General features: G+C 31.6%; 1 protein-coding gene across 4 annotated transcripts; it reads right to left on the bottom strand.

The window, feature by feature from the left end:
• Window positions 1-16,580: 16,580 nt before the first annotated feature.
• Window positions 16,581-20,539, bottom strand: LOC107897868 (uncharacterized). 4 transcript variants are annotated; one of them, XM_016823453.2, is made up of 6 exons: window positions 19,374-20,537; window positions 19,141-19,268; window positions 18,977-19,046; window positions 18,795-18,860; window positions 18,017-18,330; window positions 16,581-16,900 (listed from the first exon to the last, which is right to left on the bottom strand). In XM_016823453.2, the coding sequence occupies exons 2-6, from the start codon at window positions 19,144-19,146 to the stop codon at window positions 16,847-16,849; spliced, it is 510 nt and encodes a 169-aa protein (XP_016678942.1). In that variant the 5' UTR covers window positions 19,147-19,268; window positions 19,374-20,537; the 3' UTR covers window positions 16,581-16,846. The 4 variants fall into 4 exon arrangements, with proteins under 4 accessions (XP_016678942.1, XP_016678941.1, XP_016678940.1 ...); XM_016823452.2 differs by having other exon boundaries at window positions 19,141-19,284; window positions 19,374-20,536; XM_016823451.2 differs by having other exon boundaries at window positions 19,141-20,539.
• Window positions 20,540-22,042: the final 1,503 nt, after the last annotated feature.

Here is a 22,042-nt window from a genome sequence, read left to right as displayed (position 1 = left end):
CTACCATTTCTCATCCAAATAACATGAACAACAACCATATTTCTCTTCTACTTCCTACCATGGCCGAATGCTCAAGACACCATACCATTTCAAATTTGGTCATGGGTTAAGCAAAGAGCTTAATGACTAACTCAAAAAAATGCTAGAAATCCAAGAATCATCCTTGAACTTACCTTGATTTAGCTAACCACCATAGCTGAATTTTTTCCAAGCTTTTTCTCTTCTAGTCACGGCAATGAGGAGCAAAGATGACAACTTTGGTTTCTCCTCCCATTACCACAAGTTTTATTATTCTTAATTCCTTATTTTATTTTGTAAACTAATAATGCTAATAGAAAATACATATTTTCATCCATGACCCATACCATGGCCGGCCACTACCTATTATAAATGGAAATTTGACATGCAAACCCCTCATTTTTATAACATGCATTAATAGGTCCTTATAGATTAACCTATCACATTTCAAAAGTGTCACACATAAGTCCTATTAACTAAATTCACATGCAATTAACTAAATCGAAGCTTAAAACTTTCACACACTCATATTCACATATTTTAGACAATAAATATTATACTCAAATACTTCGGTGACTCGGTTTAGCGGTCCCGAAACCACTTTCCGACTAGGGTCAATTTAGGGCTGTCACAACTCTCCCCCACTTAAGAAATTTTCGTCCCTGAAAATCTTACCGGCAAATAAGATAGGGTAACTTTCTCTTATTGAGTTTTCTAGATCCCACCTAGTTTCCTCAACTCCGAACTTACGCTTCAGTGCTTTAACTAACAAAACTTTCTTAGTTTGATCATAATAAATCACAGAGATCCACAAAATTGACATTTACTCACTTACTTTTCATTTCGGTAATAACACACATAGGTATAACACAATTTACTCATCGGTCTGAACCTACGAGGTATAGGCTCGAACCCCACACACAGGTTCTAGCCTACTTAACCCAAAGTCCGAATAAACTTGACAGCCATCAACTAATTAGGCTATTAGCCTAGTATACACTTCACCGGTCCCAAACCTACTAGGCACAAGGCCTGAATAACTCAAATATATATATTCATTGGGTTCATTACAACACTCATTTAACACCTTATGAAAATATATATATATATATATTTTTTATACATGAAACTTAGATAATCTTTCACACACCCATTCATCAATAAAGTACTATCAATAAGAATTTAATACTATCATTTATCTTCGGCTATTTCAAGTAACCACTGATACAGTAGCTGAAGGTTTTAAATTCTCAATTCAGCAACATATATAAGCTGATACGAGATTATGTTAACATCTTGCATCAATATTTAACTTAACTTATTTCCAAAGGAAAAATCAACTTCCACGTACCTGAACATTTATTTCATTTAGCACATTCTTTCATAGTTAATGTTACCCGTATACAGTCGAATAAGCATAAAGCCTAAGATAATATACTGACATGAGATTTATTTTAGCACATAACTCATATATCCAATATTATCACCATTCATCAGGAATTCTTACCAACTTTCAAATGTCGAAACTTAGTCAAAATAATTTCTTGAACATGATTAACAAAATAGTGTTTATTCACAATAGCACATATAACTGCATATACCGAGAATCTCGTATTTATAATGTATATATATCACATACCTTGTCAATTTAATGTCTCGAACTTATTTCATTACCAATTTAACACAATGTTGTATAATCTCCGACTCTAATAAGTTCACCAGTGTTTAGTCTGTTTAACGAATTTTCTCTTTAGGTCTTACTTACTATTACAAATCAATGCCATCGTCTCACACGAGGTCATACATGAAACACACTTTGCATATGCAGTGCCCACTGACTGATTTCGTACACATAGCGCTCGATTAAAGAACTCGCACACATAATGCCTCAATTACCAATCTCGCACACATAGTGCTCAGGATAAATAGATCTAATCTTTAGCAATATAACATGCAAGGTCTCGATTCTTACCTTAACAAGGGCATCTTAGGGTTTAACCCACATTCCAACCTCATCCTAAAGGATGAGAGGATTTTTCCCTTGGCTATTCCTTATATAGGCAGAGAATACTTCCTTAGGAAGTAAGTAAATAGTGCCCATCACTTACCAGGTCAACTAGATATTTTCCCTTATCTTGTTAGATGTTTGACAAATGTCTTAATCCTTGTGGCTTAACATGTAAATGCACAATAGCTGTAAAACTAACATGTGCAGGCACACTTACCTTGACCTAACATACTTTTTGGTTTTAACCCATCTTTCGTTAAGGTGTAGCTGATGGCTTAAATGATCACGCTTTGGCACATCATGCCTCTTTGGTGGTAACTTTATTTACTTGAGTCCCCTTAATGCTTTTCAAGGCGTCCTTTCCTAGCGATACTTCATATAATATTTCTATATATATATGTGTTGGTTACGCACCCACATATACTACAAGAATTTTTGTGGGGCCAACAACACCTTATTTACTCAAAGGCTTCATAGTTCACCATTCAAGCGTCACCTTACGACGACTTCGCCTAATCCTTGAGGCTTTTACTTAGCTCTAAGGAGTTTTTCTACCTTCCTTGACAAGCCCTTTGACCCGTCCCTAAACTTTATTAAGACTCAACAAATGTCAAATTAGTCATTTGGTAGTCTTATCAAAATCTTACATATTCTAATAACTAATCAAGTACTTTCCTTCGGTTCTTAACTATCTTAGTTCAAATTTGGCTACCTCCAAACTATCCTTTCCTTATATCTTAACTGGCACAAGGGCAATGTTACTAGACGCACTTATTGCTAACATAAGCTTCCTTATCATAGGGTTCATTTTCTTATTACGGAGTCTACCTAAAGTATACATGCCAATAGAGGCTTCTAGGGCGAACCCTTCCTTGTTGGGCCTACTTTTTGGTCACTACGTGCTAAATCAGTGTTTGCCAATTCCAAAGGTGTCACGGGCGCACTCTGCCAATTCTTATAGATAGTCTAATTCTAACACTTATGCACTTCTATTCTACTCGTATCCTTCTTATATATATGGAATAGTGCTCAATTAACAAGGCTCCGCTGGGCGGGATGTTACAAGTCTAGTCATGGAAGTCTGCCAAAGAAGGTACAAAATGACATAATATCAAATTCTATATCAAATCATATTCAAATACAAAGCCAATCAAATTTTTCAATGTATTTAATTTAGTCCCTAAACTCGGGACAAGCATAACTTTCAATTTAAGGCTTCAGATTGAAATTCGATTTCACATTTACTCATTAGGGACCTCCTATTTTCTATCCCTACTAAAATTTCATAAAAAATTACATTTTAATCAATTTGGTCCCTAATGTATGAAACTAACAATTAAGCTTTACAATATAATCCTTTTTCTTAATCTAAGCTTAATTTGTATCAAATTCACACCAAATTCATCCATTTCTCAACAATGAAAACTTTCATAAACTTTAACAGTTTTGAAAATTGATACATGGGCTAGCTAGATCAAGCTCTCACGATAAAAAAAACCATAATAATCAAAGAAAAATGGCTAGGGATTTACTTGTAATTGATGTCGAATATCAAAAGGATTTTTAAAGTTTTTCTTCCATGGAGGACAACATGAAAGGTAGAAGAAGGTGATACTTATCATATTTTTCCATTAACATTATATATATTATTAATTTAATTAAGTTAATTAATTAGCTTAATCATGGTTAATTAAGCTTAAATCTTTAATTAACTTAATTAACTTAAGTTAATGATATTTAACCTCACACCCCACTATTATCCTTTTAAAATAGCTTTATGTGACATTTTAATCCTTTGGATAATTATTTAAATCCTCAAGCCTTTTCCTAATTAAAAATCTATAGAGATTAAACATTTACGATTTTGTCCCTAAGACTTAATTAACTATTAATTTGACAAGATTACTAGACCAAAATTTAATAAACAATATATAATATACATAAATATTGATATTTAATATTTACAGACTTGGTTTACAGAAGCGAGGTCCTGAAATCGCAATTTCTGACACTATTAAATTTCAGGTCGTTACACAACAAGCCATGTTTTGAGACAAGGATATTTGTCTCGAGACAGATCAACATTGAAGCTAAGGGTGTGCTTCAAGGGAACCTTTTGTCAAGAAAAAAAGCATGTTTGTCTCAAGACAAGAAAACATCAAAGCTAAGTGTTGGTTCAGGGAGCCATGTTTCTAGGCAATCGTGTATTTGTCTTAAGACATATCTTTAAATGTCTAGAGACATATCTATCGTGTCTCGAGATAGTATGCTCCAACAGTCCTATTTTGTTATTCTTGTCCCGAGACAAGGGCTCTTTGTCTCAACGCATATTCTTGCAAGCTTGTAACAAATTGTAACGTGTTTACGCAAGTGTACATAGTCGTTCAAATAATAAGTAAGTACTATGAGTTATCGTCTCCACAGGGACTGTATAAGATTAAACAATTCAACTGTAAAATTATAATTAACAATTTGATATAAAAAAACTTAATAAATTTAGATGGTGATGATTTAATTAAATTAAATGCAAGGAATGATCTCCAAGCAACTTCTAATCTAAATGTAGTTTTACCTAAATGTATGAATGAGGGCTTTAGCAATAAAAAACAATCAACTTTAAATGAGCTAGGGTAATTATATTAATTAATTCAATTTACTTTCATCATGCTAACATGTGTAGAATTATTTCCATGGCAACTCGATCTCTTATGGGTTTGGAAACCAAATTAAGTCCTCTCGGATCTTTTACTTAGATAAATATGCATTTTATTGATCATATTAAACTAAGGGTTTCTTAGCATTTATGCAAGGTCACAGGGACATTTACGTTTGCAACAATTTAATTACATAAATCTAAAAATTATGCAAGATAATAGAGCTAACTAAAAATATTATGAACCTTAACTTAGTCAATTTTAATGACCTAAATTAAGCATTACACTTTTCAAATATGCGTCTACTAGCCATTGTTTGGTTAGGATCGCTCAGCTAATCTGAGTGTACTCAATCACGTATGAATGAAATGCAGCATGATATTAATTGAAAATATAATTGACTGAGGCACAAAACATGTTAACATGAATTAAATAAATCTCATCAACTAAATATAATTATCCCAACAATTAGGATTTAAAACTTCATAGTTGATGTCAAAAGCATAAAACTCAAAGCAAACATGTTTAAAATAAATAACAAAAGGAAAGAGTAAACTCTATTCAATTCAGCAGCCTTTTGGATCTATTCTAACTAACTCAGTTCACCAGTCTTTCGGATCTATTCTAACTGAGGTGCTTTACTCTGCTTAGTTCAGTAGCCTTTTGGATTTATTATGACTGATGCGCTCCTCCATTCTGATGAAAGCTTCTTTTGCTAAGGGTTTAGAATGTAGTCGACTAAGGAGTGCTTTTGGTAAAGCTTTTGAGGCTAAAGATAGAGAGGGGATGGACGGTTATGCAATGGAAAAAGGGAGAAGGATTTGACAGAACTAAAGTGAGAGAAATGTAGAGAAAATAAGAAATGAGGGATGAGGGATAAGTGAGGGATGGAAAGGTTTTTATAGGTGAGGAGTAGGGTTTGAGTTTACTAAAAATAGTTTAAAATTACCTTTTTCCCTTTATCATGTGGCCGACCATATATCAAAGAAAATGGATGACCAAGTCTTCTATTTTGAATTTGAATTTCAAGCTAAAGATAGCTATGTAGTGGACGGTTTCAGCAGGTAAGTTGTTGGGTTGAATTTTGATTGTTTTCCAACTTGAGGGAGCTTCATTTAAATATCCCCAAAACACTTTTTGGGTAGCCAATATCAAGTGCCAAAATTGGGCTTTTAATTCCCCTTGTTGGACTGTTCTTCAGTCCAAAACTTAGCAAACATGTTCATCTTTTTATCACCTTTCATTACTGGGTCAAGTAGTTAATCCCTATGCCCAAATTGTATGGTCTTGCCATCCACATGGATAAATTGTGCATGGCCACCTTTTATTTATTTACATCATGTTTCCATAGCCTACCTATATAGTGGAAAATATACAGATGAATAACTACAGCAAAACAGGTTTTTAGAGGCATTTTTAGTGGCATTTGGACCGAAAATACTTCAAAAAGTAAATCATTTGATGCTTTTTTGCATAAACGCCACAAAAGGTAAAGCAATAGCAGCGTTTTTCTCATAATTCCACAAAGGGTAAAGCAATAGCAACATTTTTCTCATAAACGCCGCAAAAGGTAAAAGCAATAGCGGCATTTTCTCATAAATGCTGCAAAAGGTAAAGTAATAGCAACGTTTTTCTCATAAACGCTGCTAAAGGTAAAGCAACAACGGTAATTTTTGATAAACACTGCAAATAGACACAATTTTGATAGCATTCATTAACTTTGGTTCTTTTTTCTCAGAACCAGTATCAGCCTTAGGTTTTAATAAAGCACTGCATAAACCTCCACAAAAACATAAAATGTACAGTACTCTGTTTCCTTTATCCTCTCTTTCCCATCAGCCACAGCAAGCTTTCCATCCTCATGGTGGTTCATTCCTTCATCTGGCAACCTCCTACCGTTGGCTTGTCCGTACCCCCGACCACTATCTACCTCCACTTTTAAGTCATTCTCTGTTCTACACTTTGTTTACTTTTCTCTTTCCCTCTTCCTTCCGTCACCTTCGTTGCTCGTTCTTTCTTCTTTTCTGCTTGTTACTCCCTTCACCAGACTCTCTCTAGTTTTATTTTATCTTTGTTTATCTTTTATTCGTTTTCGGTACTAATTTACTTTTTTTTTCAGAAGTTTGCTTCGAATTTGAGAAAATTTAAGGTATTTATTCCTATATTTCCCTAACTAGTTTTCTTAAAAAAGCATATTGAATTGTTTAAATTTTTTTATGGTTATATTTTAGATTTATATTTTAATTATTATTTTGAGTTTTAGAAAATGAAAATATTAGAAAAATCCCTTCGTTTATATTTGAACTTTGTTAAAACTTGAAATGCTTCAAAAATTATTGGTTTTACTTGTGAATTTTACCTTCATTTGTTTTTTTCATGGATAAGAAGCTTTCATATTCTTCCAACAGATTGTCATCTTTAGCATCCATTTATTCATCTTCATTTCTTAGTGGACGAAATGTTGTTCTTAGAAGATCTCATTTGCCCAAGATTTCTACAGCAAAAGAGCTACATTTCAATAAGGAAGGGTCAGCCATAAAGAAATTACAAGTGAGTCTTTGTTTCAAATGCTAAAAAGTTGCCTAACTGGTTAAGTATTCAACTGAACTTCACAGCCTTTATATGTTTGCTCTATCTTACTTCATGTTCTTTTGTTGTAGACTGGTGTGAACAAGCTTGCTGATTTGGTTGGAGTCACTCTTGAACCAAACGGCAGGAATCTCGTTCTAGAGAGCAAATATGGCTCTTCCAAAATTGTTAATGATGGTGTGACAGTAGCTAAGGAGGTATATTGCATTTGCTCTAACCATTTTTGAAGTTGAAAGCTTGACCAAAAGTTTTAAGAATTTTCATTGATTGAATGATGTGCCTGTATCAATTTCAAGGTTGAGTTGGATAACCCAGTTGTTGGGGCTAAGTTAGTAAGACAGGTAGCTGCTCAAACTAATGACTTGGCTGGTGATGGAACAACAACTTCCGTTATTTTTTAGCAAGGTTTGATTACTGAAGGTGTCAAGGTTTGTTTATTTATCTTCATATAATTATGTTTGGGGTACATGAGAGAACTTTAAAGTTAGACATTTCCATGCTATTTGTGTTTAATTGCTAAGAACTATTGTAATTCAGATGGTGGCAGCCAGTGCAAATCCTGTCTTAATCATTAGGGGCATTGAAAAGACCACAAGGGCTTTAGTATCTGAGCTTAAGGCTATTTCAAAAGAGGTAATCTTAATACTCATCTGCTTTCATGTTTTCTGTATTTTACTATTTGAAGGGAATATAATTAGTGTGCTGTGGGGTTTAGGTTGAAGACATTGTTATCCTTACTGGAGGTTTGTATAATTTTGTATTTTTCATGTGTTTATATTGTTCCCAAAATTTAATTTGCTTGTGTTCTAATTATTGAGAGATATCTACCATTTGCGTACAGGTACTATTATTAGAGATGAGGTTAGGCTTTCCTTGGACAAAGCTAGCAAAGAAGTCTTGGGCCATGCCTCTAAAGTGGTGCTTACCAAGGATACAACCACCATCATGGGTGATAGAAGCACCTAAGAAGGAGTGAATAAAGTTGCACAGATTAAAAATCTCATGGGGTTGTCTTTCAAGTTTGCACTAATTGTGGTTACCAGGCTTTCTTTTAGGCTTACAATGTCTAACTTATTATTACTTTAATGTAGGTTATAGAATAGGATTATGAGAAGGAAAAACTTGACGAAAAGATTGCTAAATTATTAAGTGGTGTGGCAGTGATACAAGTAACCACTAGTTAGTTGAAGGGACATTCTATGTAGTTTATCTATATGGAATTTGTTTTAAGAAATTTTATACTATTTCTATCCAAGTTTTCCAGCATTTATACAAGAGTCTAGTATGTCTTATGGTGTTCAAATTCGAATGGATTGAATAGAGTTCGGTTTGATTAATGATTGCATTATACTATCTGACTCTTGGACAGATTAAACGTGTTTTGGCATGGATAATTTCTAGGTTTAGTGAGGTCTAAATGTAGATATAATGAGTGTGAAATCAACTATTTAAATTTAATGATGTGTAACACCCCTTACTCGTGTCCGATGTCGGGACAAGATATGAGGCATTACCGGACTTAAACATACACATACATGTAAAACCGGGTCATAAAATTTCAACCAATTCAAAACATTCAAACACATCATATCATCCTTTATGCAGGCCTATCAGGCCCAAAACATACATCGGGGGCAGTTCAGGACTAAACCAAGAACTTTTGAAAATTTTACAACGCTTAGGAAATTTTCCATGTTTAGGACATGCCTCGTGTGGATAGGCCATGTGGTCACACACGCCCATGTGGCTTGGGACACGCCCGTGTCCTCAGCCCGTGTAACTCTTTATTTATGATGTCAGCAATGAAATCGAGTCACTCGACCAAGTCACACGCTCGTGTGCTAAGGTTGTGTCCCCCGCACGGCTGAGACACACAGCCGTGTCTCTGCCCGTGTGGCCAACACTTAGGCTATTTTCCAAGCGTTGGTCAACCATAACCCTCACACATTTATACAACATCAAGGACATATAACATGGCATCCACAAACATAGCATTTTCATGTCATCATATTTGTGTTTCTCATACTCATTTTATATCAAGTCTAGACATACCAAACCATATTCATTTGGCCTTGTCATCTTCATTAACATCATTAACTAACTCTAAATTTACACTTTTATACTAAGAATATGGTCACATCTATTGATCAAAGTTCATCCATCAAATATACATACGATATCATATATCCATCGATATCAAGCCATCGCAACATGTACATCATCAAGACATTAGAACAATCATGCAAAATCAATTAAGTTTACAACCCAATGATCAAATATAAGCAATATCTCATGTCTCTATACAAATGAATCATTATAAGCCAACTCAATTGGCCAAATCATGAAACACATATCATAGAGTACTAAGTCTCTATGCATGCCACTCACTTGAAAACACTTAAGGGTTATTAATACCCCGGGTTGATAATTTGATAGTATGATGCTGCCTCCGACGATCTCAAACCTCGAGCTAACCTGAAAACACTAAAAGAAATGAAAAGGAGAGGGGTAAGCTTTATAACTTAGTAAGTCCCTATGAAAATAATAAGCAATATGTCAACATGCTTCTCAAGGTAATACAATCATAATTACCCATTTACTTATGTTTTGGTCAAGCTATTTTCTCGAGTCATAGTTACTAAATTATTAATATATAGAGCTACAGAACTCCAAATTAAGATCCGCTAATTTTCCCCAAAACTAGACTAACATATATTATTACCATAAAATTTCCAGAATTTATGGATTAGCCAATAAGTACAGTTTATTCTTCAATATTACCCATATTCTGTTGTTTGACAGCTTCGACCTTCCTTTACTAAAACTTAATTATCTCATAGTACAGAATTTAGATAATGTTTCCGTCTATTTCTCTTGAAATAGAATCATTAAAAATTTAGTCATATGAATTCTAATCCATAATTAATTTTCTAAAATTTTTATTGATTTTCCAAATTTAAGAAAGGGGAGTCTGGAATCACTCTGACTCTATCTCACAAAAATTCAAATATCTCATAATACGAAATTCTTTTGCTTACAACGTTTCCCCTATGTGAAACTATACTCAATAAGATTTAATTTCATATCTTATTCAGTCTCTAATTCGATTTCCATAATTTTTGGTGGATTTTCAAAGTCGGACTACTGTTGTTGTCCAAAACTGTTTTAGTGCAATATGATGATAACTATCATAAGTTCATTTTCAACTAATCATGAACTCACCATTTCATGGATTCCATGTTCAATTACATAAAGACATAATAACATAACCATAAATATTATTCATCATTCAAGCCTTTTTGCATACTTATCATATGTTCATATATATACATATACATAAACTTTCTCACCATAAGTCATTCTTCATCAAGGCATTACTCTTGAGTTTAGCGTACATACCTGTACTCATTCGTAGTATATCACATAACCATACCTTTTTTAACATAACCTCATTGGGTCTTTCATCACATTATCCATTGCATTACCCGTTGAACACTCGGTATACTATGGGATACGTGGAAACTTGCACATAAGTGCCATATAAACATACGTAGCTGAAGCTACCTCATATCATGCAATGCTTGCAATAGAGCTACTCATGGGCTTGCTCATATAAGCTATAGATCAAGGTGTAACTACACAGAATGGTCATAAAAGCTGTCAGGTATCCGACCACTCAAGGATTACCTGGCCACTGGTAGGACACACAAGACCATTGCCCGGAACCCAATCACATGTATCGCATCTATTATGAACTTGGACCACTCAACGAGCTCGGATGCCACATATATCACGAACCCGGACTACTCAATAAGTTCAGACTTATTAATTTCTAGTGACATGTCACTTGTATCCTAAACTATTCCTATGGTTCAAACGGGGTTTTTCTCACTTGCACATTGCACCTCTATTGCACTTGCTCGTGATGTCGTGGATAGCGACCATAATATCATTCATGCTTACAATAGTACCAATTGCCCATTCATAGCATAATAAGGCATAACTAAAATACAAAATAGGCTTTTTATCACATATTTCATATATCACTTGTCATGTATCATCATTTTCTTGCATTTTATGTAATATTCTTCCATGTCATATTTCCACATCATATACATATTTTTTCCAATATATTAAATCATACAATATATGCAATAATAGTAAGGAATATAATTCAAACATAACATTTCATTATTATTATCATACGAACTTACCTCGAATCTGAGCACAACTAATTATTCTATTTTAGTTCATAATCTCGTACTTTCCCGATTTAAGCCCGAATCTCAATTTTCTTGATCTAAAATTTCAAATATTACTTATTTATTACTCACATTAATCAAATTGACCCAAAAATCATACTTTTACAAATTTTCATTTTTACCCCTAAACTTTCACATATTTGCAATTTAGCCCTTAGGCTCGTAAAATAAAATTTATTCAATTTCTTCGTACTTTAAGCCTAGCTGAGTCATTTTCATAACTATAGCAGCCCAAAATTTCCACTAAATCACACTTTTATGACAAATTTTATAACTTTTACAATTTAATCATTTTTAGTGTTTTCACCGAAAACTACTTAATAAAAGTCGTTTAACACACAAAAAACATTCAAATTCCTCCCTTAAACATCAAAATACACACATGTATCACATGGGTAAATTTTCAAACATCAACCCTAACTTAAATAAATGGTAGAAATAGCTAGATCTTGTTATGAGGATTTCAAAAACGTAAAAATCTTTAAAACCGGGACAAGAACGGACTTACTATTGAGCTTGGAAAGCTTGAAAAAAACCCTAGCCATGACTTCCATGCAAATTTCGGCCAAATTTTGAAGATGAGCATAAATTTGGCTTTTATTTTCCCTTTTTATTATTTTAATTACCAAATGACCAAAATGCCCCTAACTTAAAAATATTCTATTTCACCTATTTCATGTCCATTTTTGTCCATAAAATTATTCAATGGTCTAATTACTATATAAGGACCTCCAATTTAAAATTTCATAGCAATTAGACACCTGTAGCTTCTAGAACTCAAGTTTTGTACTTTTTACAATTTAGTCATTTTGACCAAATTGAGTGCCCAAACGTCAAAATTTTTGAATGAAATTTTCACGAAATCATCCTGTGAAATTGTAGACCATAAAAATGTAATAAAAATAAATTTTACTATGTCGGATTTGTGGTCTCGAAACCATTGTTCCGACTAGGCCTAATTCGGGATGTTACATGATGTTCCATGTTAAAAACTATGCAAATTTTAGACAAAATTATGGTAAAGTCAGCATGTTAAAGCCACAAATTATCTAATTTATGCTGATTGAAATAGTTTGTGTATGGGGAGTTATTGTCAAGTTATTATGCATTTAATGTGTCTTAATCATGGTTGTCTGGAACAACATATGTAATTAGAATCTTAGCATTTTATAAGTGATGTTGAATGTCATGAAATGCCTACTTGTGCTGTCCGAAACAGCTTGTACATGGAAGAATTATTGAAAAAATAACCTACATTTAAGGTACCTTATTCATGGCTGTCTGGAACAACATATAGATGTTAAAATTTCAGTATTGTTATGGGTTTTAATAAATTAGACTAAAAAATTGTGGTAGATTATAGAGTGGTAAATTAGAATCAGATTTTAGTCTTATTTTAAATTTTCATTTGGTTTACTTAAGGTTGATTTCCGATTGCAGGAATGATTCCATGTGCTGTTATGATTTTGGGGCTATATTTCATCCCAGATTCCTCTAGATGGCTAGTAAGGTTACTTTCTTATTGGAAAATTTGGACATCACATATATAATAAAAATAATTACATGTTATTATTTACTATCATGATAAGTTATCCCAAATTAAAAGTGATCTAATTTGGTTAGAATTTTATTGGGCTTTTAATTATTAAATAAAGTATGGGTCAAATATGTGTAGATACTCTTCTAATAAAATTCTAATTAATGATGGGCTAATTAGAATTTGGTTAAAACTAATATGCTAAGGTTATAAGTATTTGGGTTATGGTCCTCAAATTATACACAAGATATCTTTTCTAATATCCCATCATTAGGAAAGAGAGAGCATATATTCTCTGAATTTCTTGTGTGCTAATTTGGAAGATCAAATCCCCAAGATCCGGTAAAACTTCAAGAAATTCATGGATTTAAGTACGCTTCCGCATCTAGTTTTGTTCTTTATTTATTCTTGCTCATTTGACATGATAGATCTTGGTTTATTAAGTTGTATTTTAGATTTATTTTATAAATCTAACAAGTGGCATCCGAGCCTCATCATATCGAATCATTGGAAATTGAATCAAGTTCTTCATTTGAATAATTGATTCATGAAATTTCATGGGTTTTATATTTCAGATATATATGTTATTTTTTGAAGATTTATATTAAAGTTTTTTATTATCTTGAATTCATATTAAAAAAAATTATGGGTGATTTTTGAATTAATAGATTCAATTATAAAGTTTAAAATATTTGTGTAATATTATTTGATACATTCGTTTTTAAGCTTTATTTGAAAATATTGCAATTCAATTCTTGTGTATTTACAAGGCATGTGATTATTATTATTTTAATCCTATATAACATTTAAAAATATATATATAAATGTATATATAGAAATTGATTCATATATATGTTTTGTTTATATATATAAATGTATAATATATGCATGCTTTGATTGGTTTATTGTATGTGGTTTTGGAAAATTATATAAATATATATGTTTATCTTTTAATTTGATTGAAAGATGAAATTAAAGTAAATATTTTGGAACAAATAAATTCAGATTTTGGCTTTTAATTAAGGATGTCTAATATTTTAAATAAATTAGTTGAAACAAAATGCCGCCAAAGTGACTTCTTTTGTGTATATTAGTTTATTTGAAATATTAAGATAGTTATATGTTTTTGTAATTCATGCGTTTATAAATTGACCCAAAGGTAAGTTAATATTTGACAGAATGTTAATGACATCTGTGGTAATAAATGTGTGACAATTATAAGGTAGTTTATGTGAGCAATAAGTTAGTCCAAAGATTAATTAATTGTTTAACATAATTTATTGTCAATGTTTGATTGCTACAACAAAAGTACTGCTTACTGTTAATATTACTGTCCAAAGACTTGATATTAATGTAGTGTTTGGTATCTTGAGATGGGATTAGCCATTATCTTGAATTTATTGTTTACTTATGAATATTGGTTTAAGCTTGCTTTTGTTCTCTATTCAGCTAATTCATCTTCTGCTGCCACAATATCTGCGAATATAAATTCTATACCTATGCTTAATGGAACTAATTTTAAGGAATGGAAAAGGCACTTACTTATAGTGCTTGGCTGTATGGACATAGACTTTGCACTAAGGGAAGAACAACCTGCACCTCTCACTGCGGAAAGCACCCCTGATATTAAGAGGGACTTTGAGAGGTGGGATTGTTCAAATCGTATGAGTCTAATGATCATGAAACACAACATTCCAGAAGCCTTTAGGGGCACAGAATCTGAAGAGATTACTCTGGCCAAAGGTTTCCCGGATGAAATTGAGAAACATTTTGCTAAAAACGATAAGGTTGAGATGACATCACTTCTGACTTCTTTGATGTCTATGAAGTATAAAGGTCAAGGAAATGTAAGGGAGTATATTATGGAGATGTTCCATACTGCTTCAAGACTTAAGGCACTTAAATCGAGCTTTCTGAGGAATTGCTTGTTCTTATGGTTTTGGTACTGCTTCCTGCACAGTTTAACCAATTTAAAATTAGTTATAACTGTCAAAAGGAGAAATGGACCCTAAATGAGCTCATTTCTCATTGTGTGCAAGAGGAAGAAAGGTTGAAGCGTGATGAGTCTGAAAATGCTTATTTGGCCAATGTCCCTAAGGACAAGGGCAAGAAAAGAAAATATCAGAATGAAACTGCTAAGGGTCCAGCTCAAAAGAAACAACAACAAGCTACAGAGAGTTGTTTCTTTTGTAATAAGTCTGGACACGTAAAGAAAGATTGTACCAAATATCATGCTTGGCGTGTAAAGAAAGGTATAATTCTTAATTTGGTCTGTTCTGAGATTAATTTAGCTTCAGTACCTAGAAACACTTGGTGGATAGATTCTGGTGCTACTACTCACATAAGTGTCTCTATGCAGGGTTGCCTGAGTTACTGAAAGCCAAGTGATGGTGAAAGACACATCTTTGTGGGCGATGGAAAATCAGTAGAAGTTGAAGCAATTGGGCATTTTAGGTTGTTATTAGGAACTGGTTTTTATTTGGATTTAAAAGACACTTTTATTGTACCGTCATTTAGATAGAATTTAGTTTCTGTTTCTTTGTTGGACAAATTTGGATATTATTTTTCATTCAGAAACAATCAATTTAATTTGTCTTTAGATTCAAATGTTATTGGAACTAGTTATTTAAATACCTATGACAACCTTTATTTGTTAGAAACAGTTGCATCCAATAATGAAACCTTGCATGTGGAATCACGTGGTATTAAACGCAAATTAAATAAGGAAAATTCAGCATCATTATGGCATAGGCACTTGGGTCATATCTCAAAAGTTAGAGTTAAATGCCTTATCTCTGATGGTATTTTAGAGTCCTTTGACTTCATAGACTTTGATGTCTGTGTCGATTGCATTAAGGGAAAACAGACCAAAACCAAGAGATTGGGTGTAAATAGATCTTCAGACGTCTTAGAATTAATTCATATAGATATGGGTCATTCCCTACAGCATCCTGGAATGGTCAAAAATATTTCATAACATTCATAGACAATTACTTACGTTATGGGTACCTATATCTCATTCATGAAAAATCTCACACTACAGCAAAACATGTTTTAGCGGCGTTCTTTTTGGGCCTATAACAGTGCTTATAAGTGCTACTAAAACTATTTGCGACGCTTGTAAAAGCACCGCAAAAGACACCGCTAAAGATAACGCCGCTAACATTTTGCGGTGTTTATGTAAAAAAACGCCGCTATAGAACATGATCTTTAGTTGCGCTTTTCCCACAAACGCCGCTAAAGAACATAACCTTTAGCGGCGCTTTTCCCACAAACGCTGCTAAAGAACATGGCCTTTAGCGGCTCTTTTTCTACAAACGCCGCTAAAAAATATGACCTTTGAAAAGTATATTTTAATTAAATAATTTTTATTTCTATGATAAATATTATATTATGGTTTATTTTTGAAATTTGAATTTTAAACTATATACTTTTAAGGATAAATAAAAAATATTAATTAAATCAAATTTTCTATAAAAAATTTTAACTTTAAAACTAAATATAAAAATTAATGAATTTAAATTTAATACATAAACATTTATTCAATATGTAATTTAATACATAAAAAAAACACCACTCACAAAGTATTACTATTTCTAAAACAAAATTCATCCTAGTGAGAAAAGAATGCCAAATCATCATCACCTCTCATTAATCAAAGGAAAAATATCAGAAAAGAAGAAGAAAAAATATACAACAGAGGGCTGGTTCAAGCTTAGATGAAGCCAAAGTATTGCAATGCCTGCATATAACTTAAAGAAGCCCTCCGCAGCGTGAACTATCTCGAGACTATCTCTAACCTCCATTGCCATTTGTAACCTCGTCTGAATTGCTGCTCAAGGAACACACACAAGCAAAAAGTTCAAAGAAATTGACAATTCTTTCAACGTTTATATTCATTTTACAAGAGAACCAAACAGAAAACCAAATAGAGAATAAAAACGTTTATATATTTGGCTCCGTGAGTTGAAATCACAGACAAGTTACATCAACAAAGAAGCAAAAAAATGTCCAACTAGAGAATGGATGAAAACCTATTTCCCATAAGCAATTTGTAATTATTGCAGTGTACAAAATAGCAATTATTGCAGTGCATTTCTTCTCTACTTTAACCATCCTTTCCACCCCATCAAACCTAAACATTTCCCCTATTTCCCAGGAATATATAGAACTATAAGATTCCACACAAGATAAGCTTAAATGCTATTTTACATGTCAAAACAGCTGTTTTCAACATTTTTACAAAAGAAACCTACACTTCGTGAGACTTCAAAAATGAACAAGTTCCAACAGAGTTGCATATTTGAAGGATGAGACATGAAAAACAGAAGACTCATAAAGAGATTATATACTTTTAGTCAACTATTCACTCAAGTTCATTCAAATCTATATTATATTTCTGTCTCAAAGCGCGTAAAATTATAATTGCAACCTAATCTAGGAAAAGCTCGTTAGTTGTTCGTTAGCCTTCTTAACTATATAGGGTGTATTGGCGTGCTTTTACCATATACAATTAATTTAGCTACATTTAGATATCACAAAATAAATGCATAAAATTGTAATTATCAAAGGAGTAGCTATTCTTTATAAATTCTAATTTCTTATAAATAGAGTGTAACCTAATTTAATATATCTAATATATATTAAAGTAATATTTTCACACAAATATGATAACATTTAGTCCTAACAACTCTAAAAATAGGTCTATTGGTTGAAGAGAATTTACACGAGTCATGTTCAGGGGGTTCAATCCATAAATTCACCTGTGTTGTGGTAGTGTAGAATATATGTGAATGAGTGTATAAGTTTAAAGTTGTATTATATCGAAAAAGAAAAAAAATAATAAATTCAGATTAATTAAAAACATGTAATACTAATAAATGGATAGTCAACAAAAAAATTACAAACCGATAAAAAATGATAACATATGGTATTTAAGGTAAAATACCGTATTGTCTAATACAAGAAACACTTGGCTAGTCTTCAAGAAGCAAATGGTGTAACCCAGTAGGAGGATTCGAAAGTTTGCAAATTGAGATAGATACTTGAAATTGCTTGAACATAAAATCAGCACCTTTGTTTGCTTCGCAAGGAACATGGCAGAAAAGAATGTCCCATGCACGCCTACAGAAATCAGTGATGCTTCGAATGATCGAGCAGTTTCTAACAACAGCATTATACCTATTAGTATCGTTAATAGCAAATAGATTGTCAGAGTCCACAAGTCCTCGTCTACAATCTCTTTGCAACTCCAAAGTAAACCTGTCCACAATTTAATATCAACTTCTCAGGTAATTTTTTATATAATTTCTACGTATTTAAATATGCTCAAAGTAGCGTTACTAATTAAATTAAAATTTATTTTCATAAACAATGTTGTTCGAATCTGATTGAATCGATCAATTAGATCAATTGAATCGAGAATCGATTAAGATATTGGTTAGAAAAATAACTTTGAACTGATTGACTCTGGAATCGATATGGATTGATTTTAAATTCTTATAAAATTATTCACCCTGTAAAAGAAACTTCCTACTCTTTTGAAAACTATCACCCTTAAAATGTTTCTATTCTTTTATCTTAAAAGATATCAATAGAGATGAACCCCAATGGTAACATCGCCTAAGGTATTATCTGAGTTCGAGTCGCGCTAGTCGCATTGCTGCTAGGGTTCTGCCCTCCTTTTGTAATTAATATATATATCAATAGAGATAAGAGGGATTTACCGTATGCACTTAATTGGTGAGAATAAGAAGTGCAAAGTTTTGGAACAATGAAAATGCCAAAGAAACCTGAGTTTAAGCACACAACCAAGACTCACAGTTAACATTGTAAAAGGACAGCAAGATTTTCACCCTAAGTAAAAAAAAAAATTATCAGAGTTGAGGGTGTTTAAAAAAAAACTTACCTAGTTTAGCCATTTTCCAAATTGTTATAAAGCTACCACACCTGGCCAAAACAAACAGCAGCACTGCCATCTGCAAATTGTTCCAATTGATGGTCAACTTCTGTCATTTTTCCATCTTGTTCCTCAATATAAAAAATGGTAGCAAAAAAAGAAGGAAAATTTACCTTCATTGTTGTTGAAGGATCACCAGAAAAAAGTGCCCTCAGCTTTAATAAGAACTCGTTCAAGTAAGGAAGAACCAATTTAAGTAACCAAATTGCTTCTTCTTCTCCAACCACATAGTTTGATACATCTATTTCCACAACTCCCTTGTCATTGTTGTATAAAATGAATTTAGGGTTCAAAAAATTAGTTCAAAACTGAGTGTTTTTTATGATTGCAGAGGCTTTTTTTTTACCTGCAGATGATTGATCTGTAAAGGAAAATGGCTGCAAGGTAAACAAGTCCCATATAGGAAATTACAGAAATAAAGCTACAAAACAGCATTGATCAAACAAGGAAGAAGGTACTAATACAAAATTTATCTCATATCATATCACTAAATATCTATCTCACCCAAATAAGATCTAGAAGGACAAACATTATTTAACTAATGAAACTAACTTTGATTTCAGCTGCCAGTGACATCTAGTACATGGCAATCAGTAATAGCAGTATTCTCATTTTAATTTTTCCTAATCAACATTGCTTTTCTATTTCTCATTTTTTTTTTTGAGTAAGCCAGAGATAACATATACAATTGCATTCAACTTAACTTTCCTTACTTCAATCAAACCCAATCTAAAATTCAGTCACATAGCAATCCAAGAAAAAAACAATAATTCAATGAAATTCCACAATATTGCTTCATTATTCAACTAATCAACAAAACCCAGCTTCATCAAACGAAAAATGCTCTATCTTACACAGTAAAAGCCACTCTAAACTAAAAAAAAAAATTCAAAATTGAATCCTCTAAACTCCACGATTTTACATCTCAATTATACTTCATTAATCGAGCCACAACAATTAGAAAAACAAAATCGCAGAAAAACCCTAAAAACTAAACCAAGATGAATATCATAAAATAAATTGAAATTTCAATCAAACAAAATTTAAAAAAAAAAACAGTGAACAATTTTAAAAAAAAGAAAACCCTAGAGCTTGTAATCAAAGAATGTGAGTATATAGAAATAATATACATTCAATGAATCACAAACAAGATTCGATGGCGGAGGCTATATTTTTTTTTAAAGCAAATAATTAAAATTTTTCTTTAAATTAGGGATACAAAATTTGGCTTTTTATTTACGTAATTTTGATTGAAAGCTCTAAATCGAAGAGTGAGAAAGTGAATTCAGTGAAAAAATGAAAAGGAGTAGCTATGGTGGGTGAATTCAGTGCAATGAAATGAAAAGGAAAAAGAAGTGTGATTGGTGTAGGTGTATTGACTTGGTGATGCTGGAAATGGGAAATTTAGGGGCAAATTTTGAGAGTAAAATGAGATGAGAAGAAGATGAGAAGAAGAGGGAGTAACGAGCGGGTAACCAAAAATTATTTTTTGGTTGTGAGCGGGATTTTGATTTCCCGTTTTTGGTATAAAAAATAGGCGTTTTTTTGGAAGCGCCACTATAGCTCAACTTTTTACTGCGTTTTTATGAAAAACGTCACTATAGCTAAACTTTTTGTGGCTTTTTACCCAAAAACGTCACTATTGCTAAATTTTGATTTTTTTCATTTTTAACATATTTTTTATTTTTTTTCTTTTAAAATTTTTGTGCTGAGATTATCATTTTTTGGATTTTTTTTAAAATTTTGAATATTGAATTTTTTGACTGAAATATGGACTAAAATATTAAATATTAAAATTTTAAGTTTTTTTATTTTTATTTTTAAATTTTAAATTTTATTTTGAAGATTTTTGTAATTTTTAAATTAACATATAAAATACAAAAGGAAACTTTAACAGAAATAAAATGGAATCGATGAATTAAAAAAAATACAAAATGACACAACAATACAAGCATTATTCTTTTAAGTATAGTCCGGATTAGTTGTTTAAATTTTTATATAAATGTCATTAATTATATGTATACACCTAAATTTTGATAGAGATATATCTCAGAATTATATATGAATTTCGGTTTAATGTGTAATTGTAGACGTGAAATTCTAATTGTGGTTTAAATGTATAGTTGAAACTTTAATTTTGATTTAATCATACATATTTTAAAAATAAATACATCAATATATTTTTATATTGAATAAATATAAATATTTATGTATGTAATATATAAATATAAAATGATGTTATATCAATAATTGTGTTAATAATTTACAAGAACTAGATTAAATTAAAGTTCATGTATACAATTGCACACTAAACCATTGTTCATGTATGCTTTTGGGATTTAACCCATTTTGATATATATTTTTTTAAAATAATAATTTATATTTATCTTATTTAGATTTATATTATAAAAAATCCAAGATACACAAGTTAATTAGTTCACCATATTTACCCCTAAACACTAAAAATTAAATCCTAAAACCCAAACATCAAACCCCAAATCCTAGACCATAAACCTTAAATCTTATACTATAAACCTCCACCCTAAACCCTAGCTACATAGTTACCTATCCATATCAATCTGTTACTTTTTTTTATTTATCATTTTTTTAAATCTAATATTTAAATATGTATATGAAATGGTTTAGATTAAATATTTTTAAATATAAAAGCATTAATTGATTGTATAAAATTTAATCATTTAACAAATCTCAAGTAAACCTTTAATCTTAAACCATTTAATATATATAAAATTTATCTATTATCTCTTAAATAATTTAAACTATAATCATAATTTTAATATATTAAAATTAAAATTATATATTTTACAATTATATAAGAAATTAATTAATATATAAATTAAAAATCACTAATTAATATAAACCCTAAACCCTTATCTCCTATCCCCATAAACCTTAAATCATAAAACATAAATCATAAACCCTAAACCCCTAACCCTTAACCAATATATAACCCCTAAACCTTAAACCCTAACCCTTAAACCATAAACCATAATC

The sequence above is a fragment of the Gossypium hirsutum genome, chromosome A10 (assembly GCF_007990345.1).
Source record: "Gossypium hirsutum isolate 1008001.06 chromosome A10, Gossypium_hirsutum_v2.1, whole genome shotgun sequence".
Lineage (NCBI taxonomy): Eukaryota > Viridiplantae > Streptophyta > Magnoliopsida > Malvales > Malvaceae > Gossypium > Gossypium hirsutum.
The sequence above is the reverse complement of the archived record's forward strand: the minus strand, read 5'-3'. Positions and strand labels throughout refer to the sequence as shown.